Source organism: Artemia franciscana, chromosome 15 (genome assembly GCF_032884065.1).
Source record: "Artemia franciscana chromosome 15, ASM3288406v1, whole genome shotgun sequence".
NCBI classification, from domain to species: domain Eukaryota; kingdom Metazoa; phylum Arthropoda; class Branchiopoda; order Anostraca; family Artemiidae; genus Artemia; species Artemia franciscana.
The window spans coordinates 32,228,422-32,246,819 of record NC_088877.1 but is presented as its reverse complement, the minus strand read 5'-3'; the positions used below and the strand labels follow the sequence as shown (position 1 = coordinate 32,246,819).

General features: G+C 35.7%; 2 protein-coding genes across 2 annotated transcripts in view; one reads left to right on the top strand and one right to left on the bottom strand.

Annotated features, from left to right (window-relative positions):
- The window catches only part of LOC136036368 (chitooligosaccharidolytic beta-N-acetylglucosaminidase-like), a 579,146-nt gene that overhangs the window by 290,971 nt on the left and 269,777 nt on the right, over positions 1–18,398 (top strand). The window lies entirely within an intron of this gene.
- Positions 1,219–16,818, bottom strand: LOC136036361 (pyridoxine/pyridoxamine 5'-phosphate oxidase-like). The gene is made up of 3 exons (XM_065718527.1): positions 16,681–16,818; positions 5,357–5,513; positions 1,219–1,322 (listed from the first exon to the last, which is right to left on the bottom strand). The coding sequence occupies exons 1-3, from the start codon at positions 16,703–16,705 to the stop codon at positions 1,235–1,237; spliced, it is 270 nt and encodes an 89-aa protein (XP_065574599.1). The 5' UTR covers positions 16,706–16,818; the 3' UTR covers positions 1,219–1,234.

The window sequence follows — 18,398 nt, the reverse complement described above, 5'->3', positions numbered from 1 at the left end:
TATATATATATATATATATATATATATATATATATATATATATATATATATATATATATATATATATATATATATATATATATATATATATATATATATATATATATATATATATATATATATATATATATATATATATATTTCTGATATCAAGCCCATACTACCTTTTTTAAAGCCATTCTGAAGGGTTCTTAGCCCCTTCCCTTGCCTATAAAATGTCCCCTGTCATTCCTCTCTTGGAAATCTTAATCAAGAACCAGAGTTTCCATTTTATCGTTTTTAACCTTTTCCCTTGTTCGGCTGGTCCACACCCAATGAAGTCCAAGAAAATAATCTTAACCAATTTTCATCACAACGGCTTGAAAGGAAAAGACTATCAAAACAATTAAGTGCAGTCAAGAAACTCTTGACTGGATCACATATCACATGACAGGATTAACACAGTGCACGTAGATTTGAACTTCTGGCGATTAGTGTTCAATCAAATCTGGCACGTTTGAAAAAATACAGGGTTATTCTGAAACATGTGGGAATGATGGAAAAAATATTGAAAGTATTGTTTTCTATTGTTTGGCTGGTACAAACCCAACGAAGTCCTAAAATAATCTGAACCAATTTTCAACACAACGGCTTGAAAGCAAAAGACTTTCAAAACAATTAAGTGCAGTCAAAAGACTTCTGATTCGATCAGACGGATCACAAGACAGGATTAACACAGTGCACGTAGAGTTGAACTTCTGGTGATTAGTGTTCAGTCAAATCTGGCACGTTTGAAAAAAATAAACGGTTATTCTGAAACATGTGAGAATGATAAAAAAAAAACATTTTTTTCCTTGTTTGGCTGGTAGACACCCAACAAAGTCCAGAAAATCATCTCAACCTATTTTCAACACAAGGGCTTGAAAGAAAAAGACTATCAAAACAACTAAGTGCAGTCAAAAGTGATTGGATCAGACGGATCACAAGACAGGATTAATACAGTGGACATAGAGTTGAACTTCTGGCGATTAGTGTTCAGTCAAATGTGGCACGTTTGAAAAAATACAGTATTATTCTGAAACATGTCGGAATGGTGAAAAAAATATTGAAAATAGAAAAATAAACTTTGGATTGACTTTAAAACAGATAAAAGGTTATAAAGTAGTTCATTCTCTGGTTCAATAAGTAAAAACCTTAACAACAAAAAAACTCAAATTCAAAAGTAAGGAGCCAAGTGAGTCAGTTGCAGACTTTTTTAATAAAAGAAATCAAAGCTCAATAAAAAGGAGCAGCAAAAATCCACACTTTTGGCAGCTAGCTGAAGGTCGCTGGCTCTCAGCGTGCTGAAAGAAAACAAGAGTATGAAAATGAAGTCTTGATTCACACTATGATGACACGTCTCGCTCTTGGCACCTTCACAAGGAAACTGCCTCAGGTTTTCGAGTTAAATTTCAGACACGCTATGAAATGTATGGCATCTATATCCTGTATCCAGAGGGTCGGTCAAACTCCCTACAAACGTATATTATAAAATGACGGGCCTGCAGCAAGCCCGCTGATTCAGACGCATTCCATACGGCTGGTTAAACTGCAGAATGAATGAATAAATGAACTTTATTATCCGTAGATGTATAAATAACTCCGCATGAAACGATATATATATATATATATATATATATATATATATATATATATATATATATATATATATATATATATATATATATATACTAGCTGTTGGGGTGGCGCTTCGCGCCACCCCAACACCTAGTTGGTGGGGGCGCTTCGCGCCCCCCCCCAAGCCCCCCCGCGCGCGTAAGTCGTTACGCGCCATAATAGTTACGCGCCATTGTAGTTGTGTCCCTATGTCCCACCTGTGAATATAGATAGATATATATATATATATGGTTTTAACTACGTAAAACTTGCGAATATACAACATTCTTTGCTGTCCCATTGTCTTTGCATATAAATAGATTGTCAGGTTTACCGACTCTTGAACATGCAACATATAATGGTCCATGGGAAAACAATCTGTATTCAGATCTATACCTCATGATTCTAATGATTGCCCTTGAGCTTTGTTGATGGTGATTGCTAATCGACCATTCCCTGTCCCGGTGTCCCGGTCGTCATTTACATCCCCCTGTTTCCTCCGGTGTCCCCGTTGTAGTTGTGTCCCTGTGTCCCGGTCGTCATTTATATTCCCTGTGTCCCGGTCGTCATTTGTATCCCGGTGTCCCGGTCTGTATATACATTCGTTTTTTAGTTTTGTTTTTCTCCTTTATTTTTTTCCTTTTTTTTTCTTTTTTAGCTTATTTAGATTTTTAGATTTTTTAGTTTTTTTATTAGTTTTTAGTTTTTTTTTCTTTTTAGTTTTTTTGTCCCGGTCGTCATTTATATCCCCCTGTTTCCCCCGGTGTCCCCGTTGTAGTTGTGTCCCTGTGTCCCGGTCGTCATTTATATTCCCTGTGTCCCGGTCGTCATTTGTATCCCGGTGTACCGGTCTGTATATACATTCGTTTTTTAGTTTTGTTTTTCTCCTTTATTTTTTTCCTTTTTTTTTCTTTTTTAGTTTATTTAGATTTTTAGATTTTTTAGTTTTTTTATTAGTTTTTAGTTTTTTTTTCTTTTTAGTTTTTTTGTAGTTTTTACCTTCTTTTTAGTTTTGTTAATTTTTTTTTTACTTATGTCCTGGTCGTCATTTATACTCCCTATGTCCCGGTGCTTTGTTGATTGCTAATCGAACATTCCTTTTGTCCTGGTCGCTTTCTCTTTGAGTGTCGTCATTTATTTTTTTCTTTTTTAGTTCTTTTAGTTTTTACCTTTTTTAGTTTATTTTAGTTTTTTAGATGAAATTTTTTTTTAGTTTTTTCCTTTTTTTCTTTTTAGTTTTTATTGGTTTTTACCTTTATATTAGCTTATTTTTCAGTTTTTTCCTTTTTTTTTAGTTTTTTTTTATTTTTTATTTTTTTTAGTTTTTTACCTTTTTTTAGTTTTTTTAGTTTTTTTAGTTTTTTTAGTTTTTTAGCTTTTTTACTTTTTTTATTAGTTTTTAGTTTTTTTGTAGTTTTTGCCTTTTTTTAGTTTTTTCAGTTTTTTTTTAGTTTTTTATTGGTTTTTACCTTTATTTTAGCTTATTTTTCAGTTTTTTCCTTTTTTTTAGTTTTTTTTAGTTTTTAGTTTTTTTAGTTTTTTACCTTTTTTTAGTTTTTTTAGTTTTTTTAGTTTTTTAGCTTTTTTATTTTTTTTATTAGTTTTTAGTTTTTTTTGTAGTTTTTGCCTTTTTTTTAGTTTTTTTAGTTTTTTAGCTTTTTTATTAGTTTTTAGTTTTTTTTGTAGTTTTTGCCTTTTTTTAGTTTGACAACTTATTTTTATATATATAGATAGTTTTTTTTTTTTACTTATGTCCTGGTCGTCATTTATACTCCCTGTGTCCCGGTGCTTTGTTGATTGCTAATCGAACATTCCTTTTGTCCTGGTCGCTTTCTCTTTGAGTGTCGTCATTTATTAGTTTTTTCCTTTTTTTCTTTTTAGTTTTTTATTGGTTTTTACCTTTATTTTAGCTTATTTTTCAGTTTTTTCCTTTTTTTTATTTTTTTTTTATTTTTTATTTTTTTTAGTTTTTTACCTTTTTTTAGTTTTTTAGTTTTTTTTAGTTTTTTAGCTTTTTTACTTTTTTTATTAGTTTTTAGTTTTTTTTTGTAGTTTTTGCCTTTTTTTAGTTTTTTCAGTTTTTTTTTAGTTTTTTATTGGTTTTTACCTTTATAGTTTTTTTAGTTTTTTAGCTTTTTTATTTTTTTTATTAGTTTTTAGTTTTTTTTGTAGTTTTTGCCTTTTTTTAGTTTTTTCAGTTTTGACGTCACCTGATCCAGTTTTTTCAGGTGACGTCACCTGACCCATCCACACATCCACAGACAGACAACTTATTTTTATATATATAGATAGATATATATATATATAGAAATTTGATAGGAAAAGAAAATTGACTTTCACGTAAGTTCAGTTTTAATCCGGTGTTTCCAAATCTTGAACACTGGCTAACAGAGAGCAGAGCTTGATATGCAAACTTAATAATATGTTACTGTGGATATATATACACTCAGCAAAACACAGAATATATATATATATATATATATATATCTATATATATATATATATATAAATATATATATATATATATATATCATGAAAAGAGAAATCACCAATGCAACAGCACAAACACAAAAAAAAAACTGTTTTCCTAAATTAGTGATTAATATAGACCAGCACTTGAATAAGGCCTTAACCCTACTCATCCATACAATCACATAGGTCAAACAGCATAGCCATACACAATCAACCATAAAGAATAATCCATGGACAGGCAGTCATGTCGTCAATAAGTATAAGTCGTCATTTACCAAACAATAGAAAAAATAATAAAGACAAATAATTCAGAGGCAACAACCCAACACAAGGGCTCATCAGGAGAATACACTGGCCTATATAGGGTTTCGCCACTTTAAATTCTCTACCCAGCCAAGTGTTGTGTAATACACTGGAGATGGTGGTATTTCTGGGGAAAAATTTCCAAGCGGGAGGGACTTCTGACATGATTTGAAAACATACAGGAGAAATTTCCTTCTGCTGAGAAAGATTTTCAGCAAGGATGGAACTGTCACCAGAAAAAAACCCAAAGAGATTGGGCCCAGCTAACCCCCCTGCCCAAAGCCATCTGATAAATTTTTAAGATAAGAATAGCTGTTTGGTCCAATAAATATGTTTTTGGAGGTAAAATGATCCCTCATAGACCCTGGGGAAAGGGCTATAAGTTGTGAAATTTGCCTACATTGTTCAGATACAGTATTTGTACTTATAATACACTGCTCATTGCCTTGTGGTAGAGTTTTCACCAGTAAATCAAGAGGTTGCTAGTTCAAAAATCAGTTACGGCATTCTCGAATTTTATTTCGGAAAAAATAAAGAGGTATTACTTGATTTTTGACATAACAAAATCACTGGAGGTACTGGGATTTCTGGGAAAAATTGATGAAGTGGGAGGATTTTAAACATAATTTGAAATGTCCACAAGGATTTTCCCTATAAGAATCCCAGCAAGGATGGAATGATCTGACGATACTCTCCAGGTGGGTGGGTGGAGGATATTTTAAATGACAAGAGCTTTACTTTGAAGAAATTTTTGTGAGAGTGAATAATGATTGATTTTCCAGCATTATTTGAAAAATGATCAGAAATTAACTTAAGAAACCGAAAGTACGGAGTAACATTAAGACTTAAAAAATTTTTCCCCAGTCGTTATAAGCATGAAAAAAAAAGTTTTTGATTGCGTTACCAGCAAAGTTAATCAAAGTTAGTAATAAATTTCACTACATACCTGGTGGATGTTGCTATGCAAATAGCATTTGGCTCAATAATAGTCTCACATTTACATGCCTCATTAAACCAAGATTCAAACTGTTTAAATGGCTCCCTTGATAAAAGATGTTCTTCCAAAAAAGCCTCATTCTTGTGCTTGTATGGCTGTCTCATATCTAGGAATTAAAGGGGGGAATTAGACATAAACTACTAAATCATACAGGTTAATAAATTTATTGACCCAGGGTATGTAAAAGATAAGTTTGCATGTGCAAATATCCCTAATGTGCAAATTTATAACCCAAATTATATATTTTCCAATACATTATGCCACCTACAAATTGTTTTTCCAATTGTTGTTTTGTCACAGTTAATTCAATTTACAGGTAGACAGATTGAAAAAATTGAGATAGATTCTGAGAAAAGATAGGAAGTATATTATTTGGGCTATATATTTGTACATCAGGGGGAGGGGAATAAAGTATAGCAGGGCTGCAGGCAAAATGTGTTAACTATAATTATTTTGCATATTATGAAGTAAGAAATGATTTCTTAGTGTAAAAAATATATAATTTGGGCTAATATATTTGCACATAAGAAGGGGGGGTGGAGGAGGGGATAAAGTATATTGAGGCTGCATACAAAGTGTGGTCACTGTGATCATTCTGCATATTATGAATCAAGAATTGTTTTATTAGCATGTTCCATTATCTCTAGGTAGGTATCTAGGCAAATGCCAATAAATTTTCTAATAAAATTTTTGAGACGGCCATTTTGTTCAAAATAGTGCATATATAATATAGCGATGCCTACAGGGTCAACACAGCCCCCCCCCCCACAGCCCAAGGTGGTACAGATGTACGAGAAGTCCACCACATATGGAGACATGTTAAGAAAACAATCCTTACTTCATAATATGCACAATAGTCCGAGTTAGTATATTTTGTAGCAGGAGAGCCTTTATCTTACCTTAAATTGCATTATCCAGCAAATAAGGAATTATCCTGTAGGTTCTGGTTAGTCAAGATGTTAAGCCAATGTTTTGGCTGCATCCCATTCTTGAAGCCATGGCTTGGATGACTGATCTTTGTCCACAGCAACCTTGAACGTCTCCACAATAGGGACTTAGACTGCTCCTTTGCTTAGGGAGTTACGGAGCCCCATGGCTTTATTTGAGAAGAAGTTGTTTCGTAGTCTGCTGTTGACTTGTTCGAAGTACAGCTTCTTGGTGTGTCCTCTAGCTCTTGTTGACTGGCCAAGCTCAGGCCTATCTTGTTGCAAGGACTGAGTTTGCAGCATTTTGTACGCCAGGATGACATCCCCATGCTTCTGCAAATAGGAGAGGATAGGAATCTGTAATTTCTCCAGGCTTTTACAACCTTCTATTGACTTAGGAGCTCGCCTTTGGACACTCTAGTTTTTTCTTGTTGCTTTTATTTAATGGGTTTGCAACATACTTACCTAATTCCAGTTTTGCCTGAACAAGTCCTTTGTATAGCTTTGCCATCAGCTTTGGTGACATACTGTGGAATTTTCTTTTTAGAATTCCCGGGGTCTGGAGTGCTTGGAAGGCAACTGACAGAGTAGGTTGATTAAACTTCAATCCATCATCCACGAGTATACCCAGATCTCTTTCAGCATGGGAGGAAAATTCATCTGCCCAACACCATCTATTCCACACATGTGATACTGACCCCTCACAATCTTTCAGCCAAAATAAATTGTCCTGCATTTCTTCGTGTTGAATTCTGACCTCCAGCGTTTTGCCCAATCAGAGAGTTTTTTGCCCAGTCAGACACTTTCTACTTCAGTACTATCCAAGGAAAATAACTGAGTGTTTTCTCCATGCAGCTTTATACTCTACCTTCTATCTTTCAGGAATGCCATCACCCACTCAACAACCTCCTGGCTTACCCTGATTGCAATTAATTTTGTCTGTAGTTGATGATGACACACTTTCTCAAATGCTTTAGCAAAATCTAGGAGAATGAGGTCTACAGGGATTTCTCTATCTTGGAGCTCTGTCACAAAATTGTATGAGTCTATTGTAATATTCCGATCTCTTTCTATTCTAGGTGACCTGGGTTTCTACTTATCCATGATAAATGTTGAAACTTTCTACATGGTGTCAGAAACGCTTTAGAAAAAAAGAAAGAAAAACAACAACATGGAAACCAACGTCCCATACCATGCAATGGACTGGACAAGTGACAACCTCAAAGAGGCATGGACAAGATTCAAGAACCATGCAAGCCTAATGTTCCAAGGAACCGTCGGTGGAAAGACAGAAAAGAATCCAATGTGCCTTTCTACTAATACCGATGGGAGATAAAGGGCTAGACATCTTTAGCACCTTAATAATTGCAGCTGATGAAAAAGACAAGATTGAAGTATACTTGAACAAATTTAGTGAATATTTCAATCCTCAATGTAATACAATTTTCTCAAGGTACCTCTTTCACAAACGTGATGGTGAACCTGAGGGTCAATTCATAACTGATCTAAAGCTGTTGGCTCGTGAGTGTGCCTATTACACAGCAGACATAAAAAAAGAAATGATGAGAGACTTGTGTGTGGTGTCTCCTCAGCAAAGGTCAGAGAAAAACTTCTCTAAGCAGGTTTCAAATCTAACTCTGTCACAACCAGTTACCATTGTGAAAGCACATGTAGGAATCCACACGCAGCTCAGAACAATCTTACAACCTGATACAAGCGACAATATAGCATTTCAAGAAATATAAACAAAGCAGGAGGCTGATTTTATAAGGAAAAAAAAAGAAATCAAACCATACCCAAGAAAAAACCAGCTACTTCTGTGGTGGTGAATATTCATCCACGCAAATGTGTCCAGCAGGAGGAAAGATTTGTAGTAACTGTGACAGACTGAACGACTTTGCAGGAGTACGCAAAAGGCCAGTGAACACAATAAACCAGCAACAGCATCCGTATGACCTACAAAACATCAAGAATGATGAGTTCTTCATTGACGTTGTAAACATGGAGTTGGGTGATAATCAACCACATGTAAAGCTTATGATCAATGGGCAAATAAGTATTATTTTTAAAATTGACACTGGTGCCCGAATACAAATATTATACCAGAAAACTTTCCAACTCAGGCAACCCAAGGTCGTAAAAAAACAAGAAACTACAAATCCTCACCAGTTTTGGAGGTCAGAGAATCCCAATAACCAGTGTCTGTAGCCTAACCTGTGCATACACCAATCGATGCAATGAATTTAATTAAGCAGCCTCCCAATAACCCCCCAGGACAGATTCAAGGAGGAACTAAATAGAGTGAAAAACTCAGTATGATCAAAAAAGTTTCTTACCCCACATACAGAATGAATGCAGTAGTTGTGGTCGAAAAGCCTGACAAAAGCCTCTGGGTATACATTGATCCACATGGCTTAAACAAGGCTATCAAAATATCCCACCACCCTATACCCACATTTCATGAAGCAATGAAATATTGTGGTGCTAAGTTCTTCATAAAGTGGATACTCGCCATGGATGCTGGTCTCTCATCCTTGATGAGGATCATCTCAATCAACTATGGTCAACACACCATATGGTCAATACAAGTTCAAACGCATGCCGTTCAGTCTAATCTCAGCACAGGGCGAATTCCATAGACGCATTGGAAGAGACATTTGAGGGTATGAAAGGGTTCTCTTTCATATTTGATGTCAATCCTCTTATCAGGAAAAAACCATAGAGGAGCATGACGCCGATGTCTGTAGCGTGCTAATCTGGGCACGCGAAAAAGCTGTCCAAGTCCAACCTAGAGAGATGTATGTTTGGAAGCAAAAGCATACTGTACTTTGGACACATATTTTCAGAAAATGGTATCCACCAAGATCCAATAAAGGTCAGTGCACTAAAAGAAATGAGGCCCCCAACTACCGAAGATGAGCTCCAAATTGTACTAGCAATGATGAACTACTGTGCATGGGATGTCTCCAACCTGTCATCACTAAACCAGTCACTACGTGATCTAGCAAAACAACAACAGCTTAAGCAGGAGCACCAATATGACACGGCCTTTACCAACATCAATGAATCCATCTGCAGTTCCCTTGCATAAATTTATCCAACACCAGGGAACAATGAGCTACAAGTTGATGCTTTCAAGTTTGGCCTTGGAGCCACTATCATTCATAATGAGAAACCAGTTTCTTTTACATCACATGCACTGAACGCTACCAAACAGAACTATTTACAAACAGAAAAAGAACTTCATGCCATCCATTTTGGAGGCATGCACTATCATCAATACCTCTATGGCCAGAAATTAAGTGTGGTATCTGATCACAAGCCCCTCAAAGTAGTGCTGAATTGACCAATGTCAAAATCTTCACTAGGACTTCAACAAATGCTACTGAGAACCCAACCATGCAACTTCACAGTAACACTCTACCCAGGCAAAGAAAAACCTGTTGCCAATGCCCTGTTGTGCCTATATCTTCCTGAGGAGGATACAGCAATGCAAAAGGAGATTGAATTATACGTAATCTCAGTGATGATGCTACTACCAATCAGCAACAGCAGACTTAAAAAGCTCAAACAAGAGACAACAGCAGACACTCTAATGAATGAACTTACTAAGAAAATTCAAAGGGATTGGCTGGAAGCCAGAAGAAACCTCTCACCAACCATCAGCTCATTCTGAAATGTCAGACATGACCTAACAATCACAGACAATATCATACTTAAAGGTGGTCACCTAGTCAACCTAGGCAATGAAATAACTGTTGCCAATACCCTGTTACGCCTGTATCTTCCTGAGGAGGAAACAGCAATGCAAAAGGAGATTGAATCATATGTTCTTACTACCAATCAGCAAACAGCAGACTCAAAAAGTTCAGACAAGAGATAACAACAGTCACTCAAATGATTGAGCTTACTAAGAAAATTCAAAGGGGTTGGCTGGAAGCCACAAGAAAATTCTCACCAACCATCAGCTAATTCTGAAATGTCAGACATAACCTAACAATCACAGACAATATCATACTTAAAGGTGGTCGCCTAGTCATACCCAAGAACTCCTGCATGGAAATCCTTAACTGCATACAAGCATCACATTTGGGCATCAAAAAGACTAAGCAGCGAGCTCGCTCCTTCTTTTTTTGGCCAGGAATGCCAAAAGACATCAAAGAGCATATCAGACACTGATATGCATGCACCAGATACCAAAATTCAAACCGGAAAGAACCCTTGATGTCACATGACATCTCTTACTTGCCATGGGAAAAAATCGGGTGACATCTTCTACAAAAACAGAGACTATTACCTTATTACCATTGACTGTTACAGTTGTTTCTATGAAGTCAAGAGATTGGGATGCAATATGTATGCACATCAAGTCATATACTGTCTGAAGAGACATTCAGCATGTTATGGGATTCCTCGTGCTCTCATTGCCAACAATAGCCCACAATTAACATCATCACTCTTTCAAAACTTTATATTAGAATGGAAAATACCACAAACCACATCATCACCAAATCTCCCTCAGTCAAATGGATTGGCAGAAAAGTATGCAACTATGGTCAAGAATTTACTTAGCAAAACCAATTAGGCTGCAAACGATTTTGAGTTAGCACTGCTAGTATATAGAAACACCCCTGTTGACAGAACTCGGCCCGTCCTGGCCGAGTTGGTTGGTGCGCTGAATTCGGGATCCTTTGTCTGAGAGGACGCGGGTTCGAATCCCAGTGTACACAATTCTTCAGTTGGGACGGGGGTCAGTGGCGTGACTCTGTAAGCTTAGCCAGAGTCGACCCAGCTCTAAATGGGTACCTGGAGAAATCTGGGGAAGGTAAACAGGAAGGGTGTGCGAAAGCACAGGATGGCTGGCCCCCAACCCCCCATTGCACTTCCTGGCTGAAGGGCCAAGAAACGGAGATCAGCACCGCCGGTAGGGACTGTAAAGTCTAATGCCGTATCCTTTACCTTTTTTTTTATCTGTTGACAGAAACCTGAGAGCAATAGTTCCATGCACAAAAGAACTGTTTAGTACCAAAGGTCATCCACCCCCAATCTAGTAAAAAAAAAGAAGAAGATTAAACAACAGTCATGTCTGATCAAGCGTCATGACCAACACTCAAGAGAACTGAGGCCACTAGAAATTGGTTAGCCAGTCCAGACACAAATCCACAGTAAATTATGGAAAACTGGCATTGTCAAAAGAGCAAACATAAATCCAAGATCCTACATAGTCAAGACTGATGAAGGTGCAACCTACAGAAGACACAGGCACCACATAAAGTTACTATGTCACCAGCTTCCATCACCAGACATGACCAGCTCTGAAATTATCCCATATAAAGAGACATCAGCAGCACTGCCAGGTCCACCTGGAATAGCTCTTACCCCATCCCATGAAACATCAGATCAAACCCTCCACAGCCACTAAGTCAAAATCACAGTTCGGTATTTCACATGCCAATACCAATGTAAAGCACCAATTGTTTGATCCCAACAGAACATCAAATTGCCCCTTACATAACCTGTAGCAGTTGCTCTGTGAATCCAGTCCAAATGCTCTGCCTATAAAGTAAATCAGTCTCTGAAGTCAACTGAGGGAGCAAGAGTGGTGCCCCCCTGAAAGGTAAGTTTAAAGTAAAAGTAAAGTGAAGTGTCTATAAACGTTAGTTCAGCCAAAGAAAAAGTAGAGTAAAGAGTCTATAAATAACAGTTCCGCCAGAGGAGCTAGCCTATAGCTTTCTCTGGAAAGCATTGTGTTGTATTAAAATGTAAGAAGGTTTACTATTTTGTACCAGGTCACTGGTTTAGAAAAGAGGGAGGATGTAATTCTCTGATCTCTTTCTATTCTTGTTGACCTGGGTTTCTACTTATCCATAACTGCTGTCAAGATGTTCGCAGATGATATAAAACTTTATCTACCAGTACGAGACCAAAACGATGTGCAACTTTTACAGGAGGATCTTGACTCTCTAACTTATTGGTGCGAATCTAATTCCATGTTCATAAACCCTTCTAAGTGTGTTGTTCTACACTATGCTGGTAAACTCCCACCTGTGCATACTTACCAGCTGTCTGGCATACAAATCCCCTCTAACGAAATAGTGCGTGACCTTGGTGTTTACTTTGATACTCAATTGAAATTTGATAAGCATGTTTCGGAAATTGTAAAGAATGCGAATTATCGTTTATCGTCTACAAGGAGAAGCTTTAGTAGGTTCAACCTTCGTAATTTCTTACTACTATACAAATCAATGGTCCGCCCTCTTCTTGAGTATAATACTTCTGTTTGGTTTCCATTAAGTCTAACGGATGAGCATAGGATAGAAAAGGTTCAGAGAAGGGCCACTAGATTGGTCCCGTACCTTCAGCGCCTTTCTTATCTGCAGAGACTTTCTAGGCTTCAACTCCCGTCGTTGAAGTTTCGTAGAAGTCGCAATGACCTTGTAAATGTGTTTTGTATAATTAAAGGAGTGGATGATATTGATCCAAATTTATTTTTTAAATTTAGCCATTATCACTCTACTTGTCAGCATGATTATAAATTATATCCCCCAAAACCACGGAAAAAATTGGTCAATTATCTTTTGTTAGTAGAGTTGCTGGACCATGGAATGGTTTGCCTTTGGAGGTTGTCGAGGCAGAGAGTGTTCGAAATTTTAAGAGTGCATTAGTAAATACGCCTTTCTATTTAGACGCTTTTGTTGTGTAGTGTCGTTTTATTTAGAAGTTTTTGCTTTTTAATTTGTCGTTGCCAATTTACTTTAGATTAGTATTATGATTTTGTGTTTCTGCAACAAGCATTAATGCTTACCGCTATTCGTAATAATAAATAAATATATAAATAAATAATAAATGTTGAAACTTTCTGCACTATCAGATTTGTATCAATGGATTGTCCTGATCTAAATCTGTGTTGGCTCTGCATAATAAGATTGTTGGAGGTGAGGTGTGTGACAACGGCAGCATTTACTATTCTTTCCAGAATTTTCCCCGACAGCAGATATAATGCAAATAGGGCAGTAATTTGATGGGTCTAATTGGCTGCTACCTTTATGGATAGGGAGGATATAAGCATTCCACCCGTCCTGAGGTACTGTCTTTGTATCCAGGGATTTTTGGAAAAATGCTGTGAGAGACAAAACCAATTCTGCATGAACTTCCTTTATTGTCTGAGGGTGTATTCCATCAGGCCCTACAGATTTATTCTGGTTCAGATTTTTCAGTCTGGCCTCAATGTTGCCTTTAGTGACAGTAATTGGGACATTGGTGGATCAACTGTATACTTAGGTTGATTGGGAAATGGATCTCTATCAGGGGTAGTAAAGGTTTTTTTTTGGAACTGATTGTTCAGTGTCTCAGCTATTTCTTTAGGGCTGGTTTCTGTAAGCCTTATTACAGAGTTGATTGAATCTTTTATATTATAATTTACCTGTGTTGGCATATCTTTATATTTCTTCCCCTGCTTTTTCTTTTTTTTTACTGTGAGTTTAATCTCACAGGTGAAAAAAAGGAAGAGTTCTTGGCTTACATATTCACATAATTGTTGTTTGCTTGTCAAAAGATGATACAAGAATCTCTTTCACTTTACCCCATGATCAAGAGCATCTGCATTCTCAATGAATGACCAGTCCTCTCTTTATAATTCTTGCTGATCTTGGTTGTAATTTACATAGGCCTACACATGTCTAACATACTGATTTTTCTTAGGAAACAGCCAAAGCTGGCAAGCAATTGTAATATGATCAAATGCTCCAAATGGCTGTTCAAGCTTTATACCAACAATTGTTTCTGGGTCTTTTTCTAATACAAGGTAGAGTTGTTGAGATTTGCCCGTCTTGATGCCTAGTTGGAAAATTAGAGGTGGATTAAGATCTCATGTTATGATTTTGTTTTTGTTAGTAATCCTCATAACCTGGTTAACAGAGCTGGTAAGTACTTTTAATGATCTCACTTGGCAGGGGGCACAAGGGCTTCTATACAGACATCCTATTATAGATTGGCTATCACAGAGCTTAATTATTACCCATACATGTTCTACCCATGTTTTATACTCACTATTTATATCAAAGGTCCCACCTGGAAGGATACTCTTGCATAAATTGCAACTCTTCACTTCTTTCCTTGTTTTTCAAAGAAATTGATAAATGTCCTAGAGCCTATCCAATACATTAGCAGAGTATATACCCCTAACCCTATAATGTGCAAATATATACCCAGAACTGTATTCTGAATCTAAATATAACCTTCATTGTATCATAAATGAACTTTACCCACACCCCTAAATATACCCAAATCAGGGTATATATTTGCACATCATGGGGTGGGTTAAAGTTCATTTGTGATGCAAAAGAAGGCTATATTTAGATTCAAAATGCTATTCTAGGTAAATATTTGCACTTTAGGGGGGTGGGGACATATACTCTGTTAATACATAGGCTCTAAGAAATACATCAACTTCCTGGGAAAAAGAAGTGAAGATAAAGGTTCTCCTGCTGCAAAATATATTAACTATAAACATTTTGCACATTATGAAGTAATAGTTGTTTTCTTAACATGTCTCTTTTTGTGGTGGACTGCTCATACATCTATACCCCCAAGGCAAGGATTGTAAGTTATACTCAGGGGTATATAAGATTTTATGAAAGGAGGTCATACAAATTTTGTTGGGAGCTCATTTGATTGGAAATCAGAAGCTCTAATGTATTTTGAAGGGTCAAAAGTGGGTATATATTTTGCAGTTCATATAATTGACTTACCAATAAAGTGAACATACCACTTGATGCCTTTTTTTATGTTCTTGCCAAATGTAATAATTGCTTCTATTGCAAATTCAAATTTAAGCATTTTTTGACCTAATCTAACTATAAACTATTTTGGTGCTGAGAAAACATACAATCATTTTGTCAAAAATGACTGGAAACAAATCCATTGATTGAAAATTTGGTGTCAAGGAAGAAGAAAACAGCATAAATGGCAAGATAAAACTGATTTATCCAACTTAATTGTGGAAAATAAGTGCTTGTTGTTTACATAACATTAAAAAATAGACTTATAATGAAACAGTAAGTTTAAGACCATGTTTTGAAGTTTGAAACCAGTGTTTTAAGCCTTTTTTATATTCAATATTTTGGTCATTTTCAATAGCTAAAAAAGCACTTAAATTTGAATTTATGATAGAAGAAATTATTATACTCATAAAAAACATAAAAAAGGCATTAGTTGGTAAGTTCACTTTATTAGTAGATCAATCATATGAACTACAAAATATTTACCCAAAAGCAATCAGAGTGCAAGCAGTTCTGTCCCCTAACCCTTTTGATAAATTTATTGCAGTTCATATAACTGACTTACCAATAAAGTGAACATACCAGTCAATACCTCTTATTAATGTTCTTTATGAATACAATAATTGCTTCTACAACAAATTCAAATTTAAGCACTTTTTGACCTAACCTAATATTATCTATATATATATATATATATAAATTATAAATAATTTTAGCACCTAGAAAACATAGTATTAATATAGTATATTACCATATTAGTAATATTTTATAATGATACAATAAAAATGAGCAATAACTCATAGCCTACTTTAATTGAAAATTTGTCATTTTTAAGACCTGAAAAGGTGTATAGATTTGAATTTGTGGTTGAAGCAATATTATATTTATAAAGACCTAAGCTAACCTTATTATAAATAATTTAGCACTGAGAAAATGCAGCATTATTTTGTCAAAAACAACCAAGAAAACCAAACTGAGAAAATGTAGCCTAGTATTATTTTGTCAAAAATGAGCAATAACTCATATTTTAATTAAAAATTTGTCATTTAAAAAACCCAAAAAGTGCATAGATTTGAATTTGTGGTAGATGTGATTATCATATTCATAAAGAACATAAAAAAGGCATCAAGTGGTATGTTTGCTTTATTGGTAAGTCAGTTATATGAACTGTCATAATTTTACCATCCTTATCCCTCAAATGGCTCCGCCGAAATGTGGACTGCTCACTACTGTCCTAGAATTAGGCCAAATCAATTTGGTTTACTAATTGGTTTTTGCTTTCAACCAAATGGCAGTGGTAGCCTAGGCTATTTTAATAGTCTTCAACAAGAAATAATTCAGGATCACAAACTATTTACATCTCCCAGGCCATACACAATATTATTACATGTCACATGGCATGATTTGGGGTAGCACACTAGGACAGACTAGTGAAACCACTAGGGTATCTGTAAAGAGGCGAATTACATAACTAGAGTAGGCCTACTATTCAGTCAATGCAAGTGCCGAAACATTTGTCGTATGTTTCTAAATTAAATAATTTACAAATAAATGAATTTTATTTTACCTTTTATATCAACATTGGAGGTCATATTTTTCGTGCTAAAAAGTATCTTTTTTCAGAAAAAAAAGCAGGTCTTACAAACTTTAAGAAATTTGCCCTATTAGAAGGCCAATAGTGCTACCTATTGGATTTTTGTGGAAGTGTCGCTTTAAAACATCCGGGTAGACAGATTTAATCAAGAAAAACAGATTCAAAGACGCGTGTTCTCTATCATCGTAGGTTTCTACTAATTTTTACACTTAGAAAAAGTTAAATATGGTTCTTTGCATTATTTTTTTTTGTATGAAGGTGACGATTTTTAACAGGCACCCAGAAATATTAGAAAAAAAGATCTACACCCCGCAAAAGTCATACAATATGAACCCCTCCCCCTAAAGAGAGCGAATCCAAGACCCCTAAAAGTCATAGAATCTTAACGAAAATCACACCATCAGATACAGCGTATCAGAGAACCTTATTGTAGAAGTTTCAAGCTCCTATCTACAAAAATGTGGAATTTCGCATTTTTCGCCAGAAGACAGATCATGGATGCGTGTTTATTTGTTTTCTTGTTTTTTTCCCAGGGGTGATCCTATCGACTGAGTAGTCCTAGAATCTTGCGAGAGGGCTCATTCTTACGGAAATTAAAAGTTCTAGTGCCGTTTTAAGTGACCAAAAAATTGGAGGGCACCTAGGCCCCCTCCCACGCTCATTTCCCCCCAAAGTCACCAGATCAAAATTCTGAGATAGCCATTTTATTTACCATAGTCGAAAAACCTAATAACTATGTCTTTAGGGACGACTTACTTCCCCACAGTCCCCATGGGAGGGGCTGTAAGTTGAAAACTTTGACCTGTGTTTACATATAGCAATGGTTACTGGGAAGTGTACAGATGTTTTCAGGGGGATTTTTTTGGTTTAGGGGGGAGAGTTGACGGGGGGGGGTTACGTGGGAGGATATTTCCATGGAAAGACTTTTCATGGTAAAAGAGAATTTCAATGAAGGGGGTACAAGATTTTCTAGCTTTATTTGAAAAAATAATGAAAAAATAAATATGAAAAGTTTTTTCTACTGAAAGTAAGGAGCAGCATTGAAACCTCGTTATACCTCACTCTTTCCACTAAAGTATTTTTAGTAATTTCAACTATTTATTCTACGGCCTTTGTGATTCAGAGGTCATTCTTAAGGAAGTGGGACACAATCTAAGCTTTAGTGTAAAGAGCGAGGTATTGATGAGGGTTGAACCCCCTCATATACGCAATTAAAACATACGAATATAGAAGTTTGTTACGTAAGTTACGTATATTTTTTACCAATGAAAACGTTTGTAAAAAATTAAAAGTTCTAGTTGCTTTTTTAAGTAATCAAAAACTTGGAGGGCAACTAGGCCTCCTCCTTTTTTTCTCAAAATCTTCCGATTAATTGCAATTAATTAATATGCAAATTTCGTTTTAATTATTTATATGCGGAGAGTCAAGATCAAAACATGCATTAATTCAAAAACGTCCAGAAATTAAATAAAAAAAAAACAAGTTTTTGTAATGGTAAGTAAGAAGGGACATTAAAACTTAAACAAACAGAGATTACTCCGTATATGAAAGGGGCTTTTCCTCCTCAACGCCCCGCTCTTTACGCTAAGGTTTCTTACTGTTTTAAAAAGTAGAGTTAAGAGAAAGGGTAAAACTTTAGCGTAAAGAGCGAGGCATTGAGGAGAAAAAGCCCTTTCATATACAGAGTAATT

Coding starts and splice junctions, on each gene's coding strand:
- LOC136036361 (XM_065718527.1), bottom strand. CDS start 16,705: ATGACCTCCAATGTTGATATAAAAG. Junction 5,514..16,680: donor CTCCAATGTTGATATAAAAG/GTAAAATAAAAT, acceptor TTTAATTCCTAG/ATATGAGACAGCCATACAAG. Junction 1,323..5,356: donor TGCATAGCAACATCCACCAG/GTATGTAGTGAA, acceptor GTTTTCTTTCAG/CACGCTGAGAGCCAGCGACC.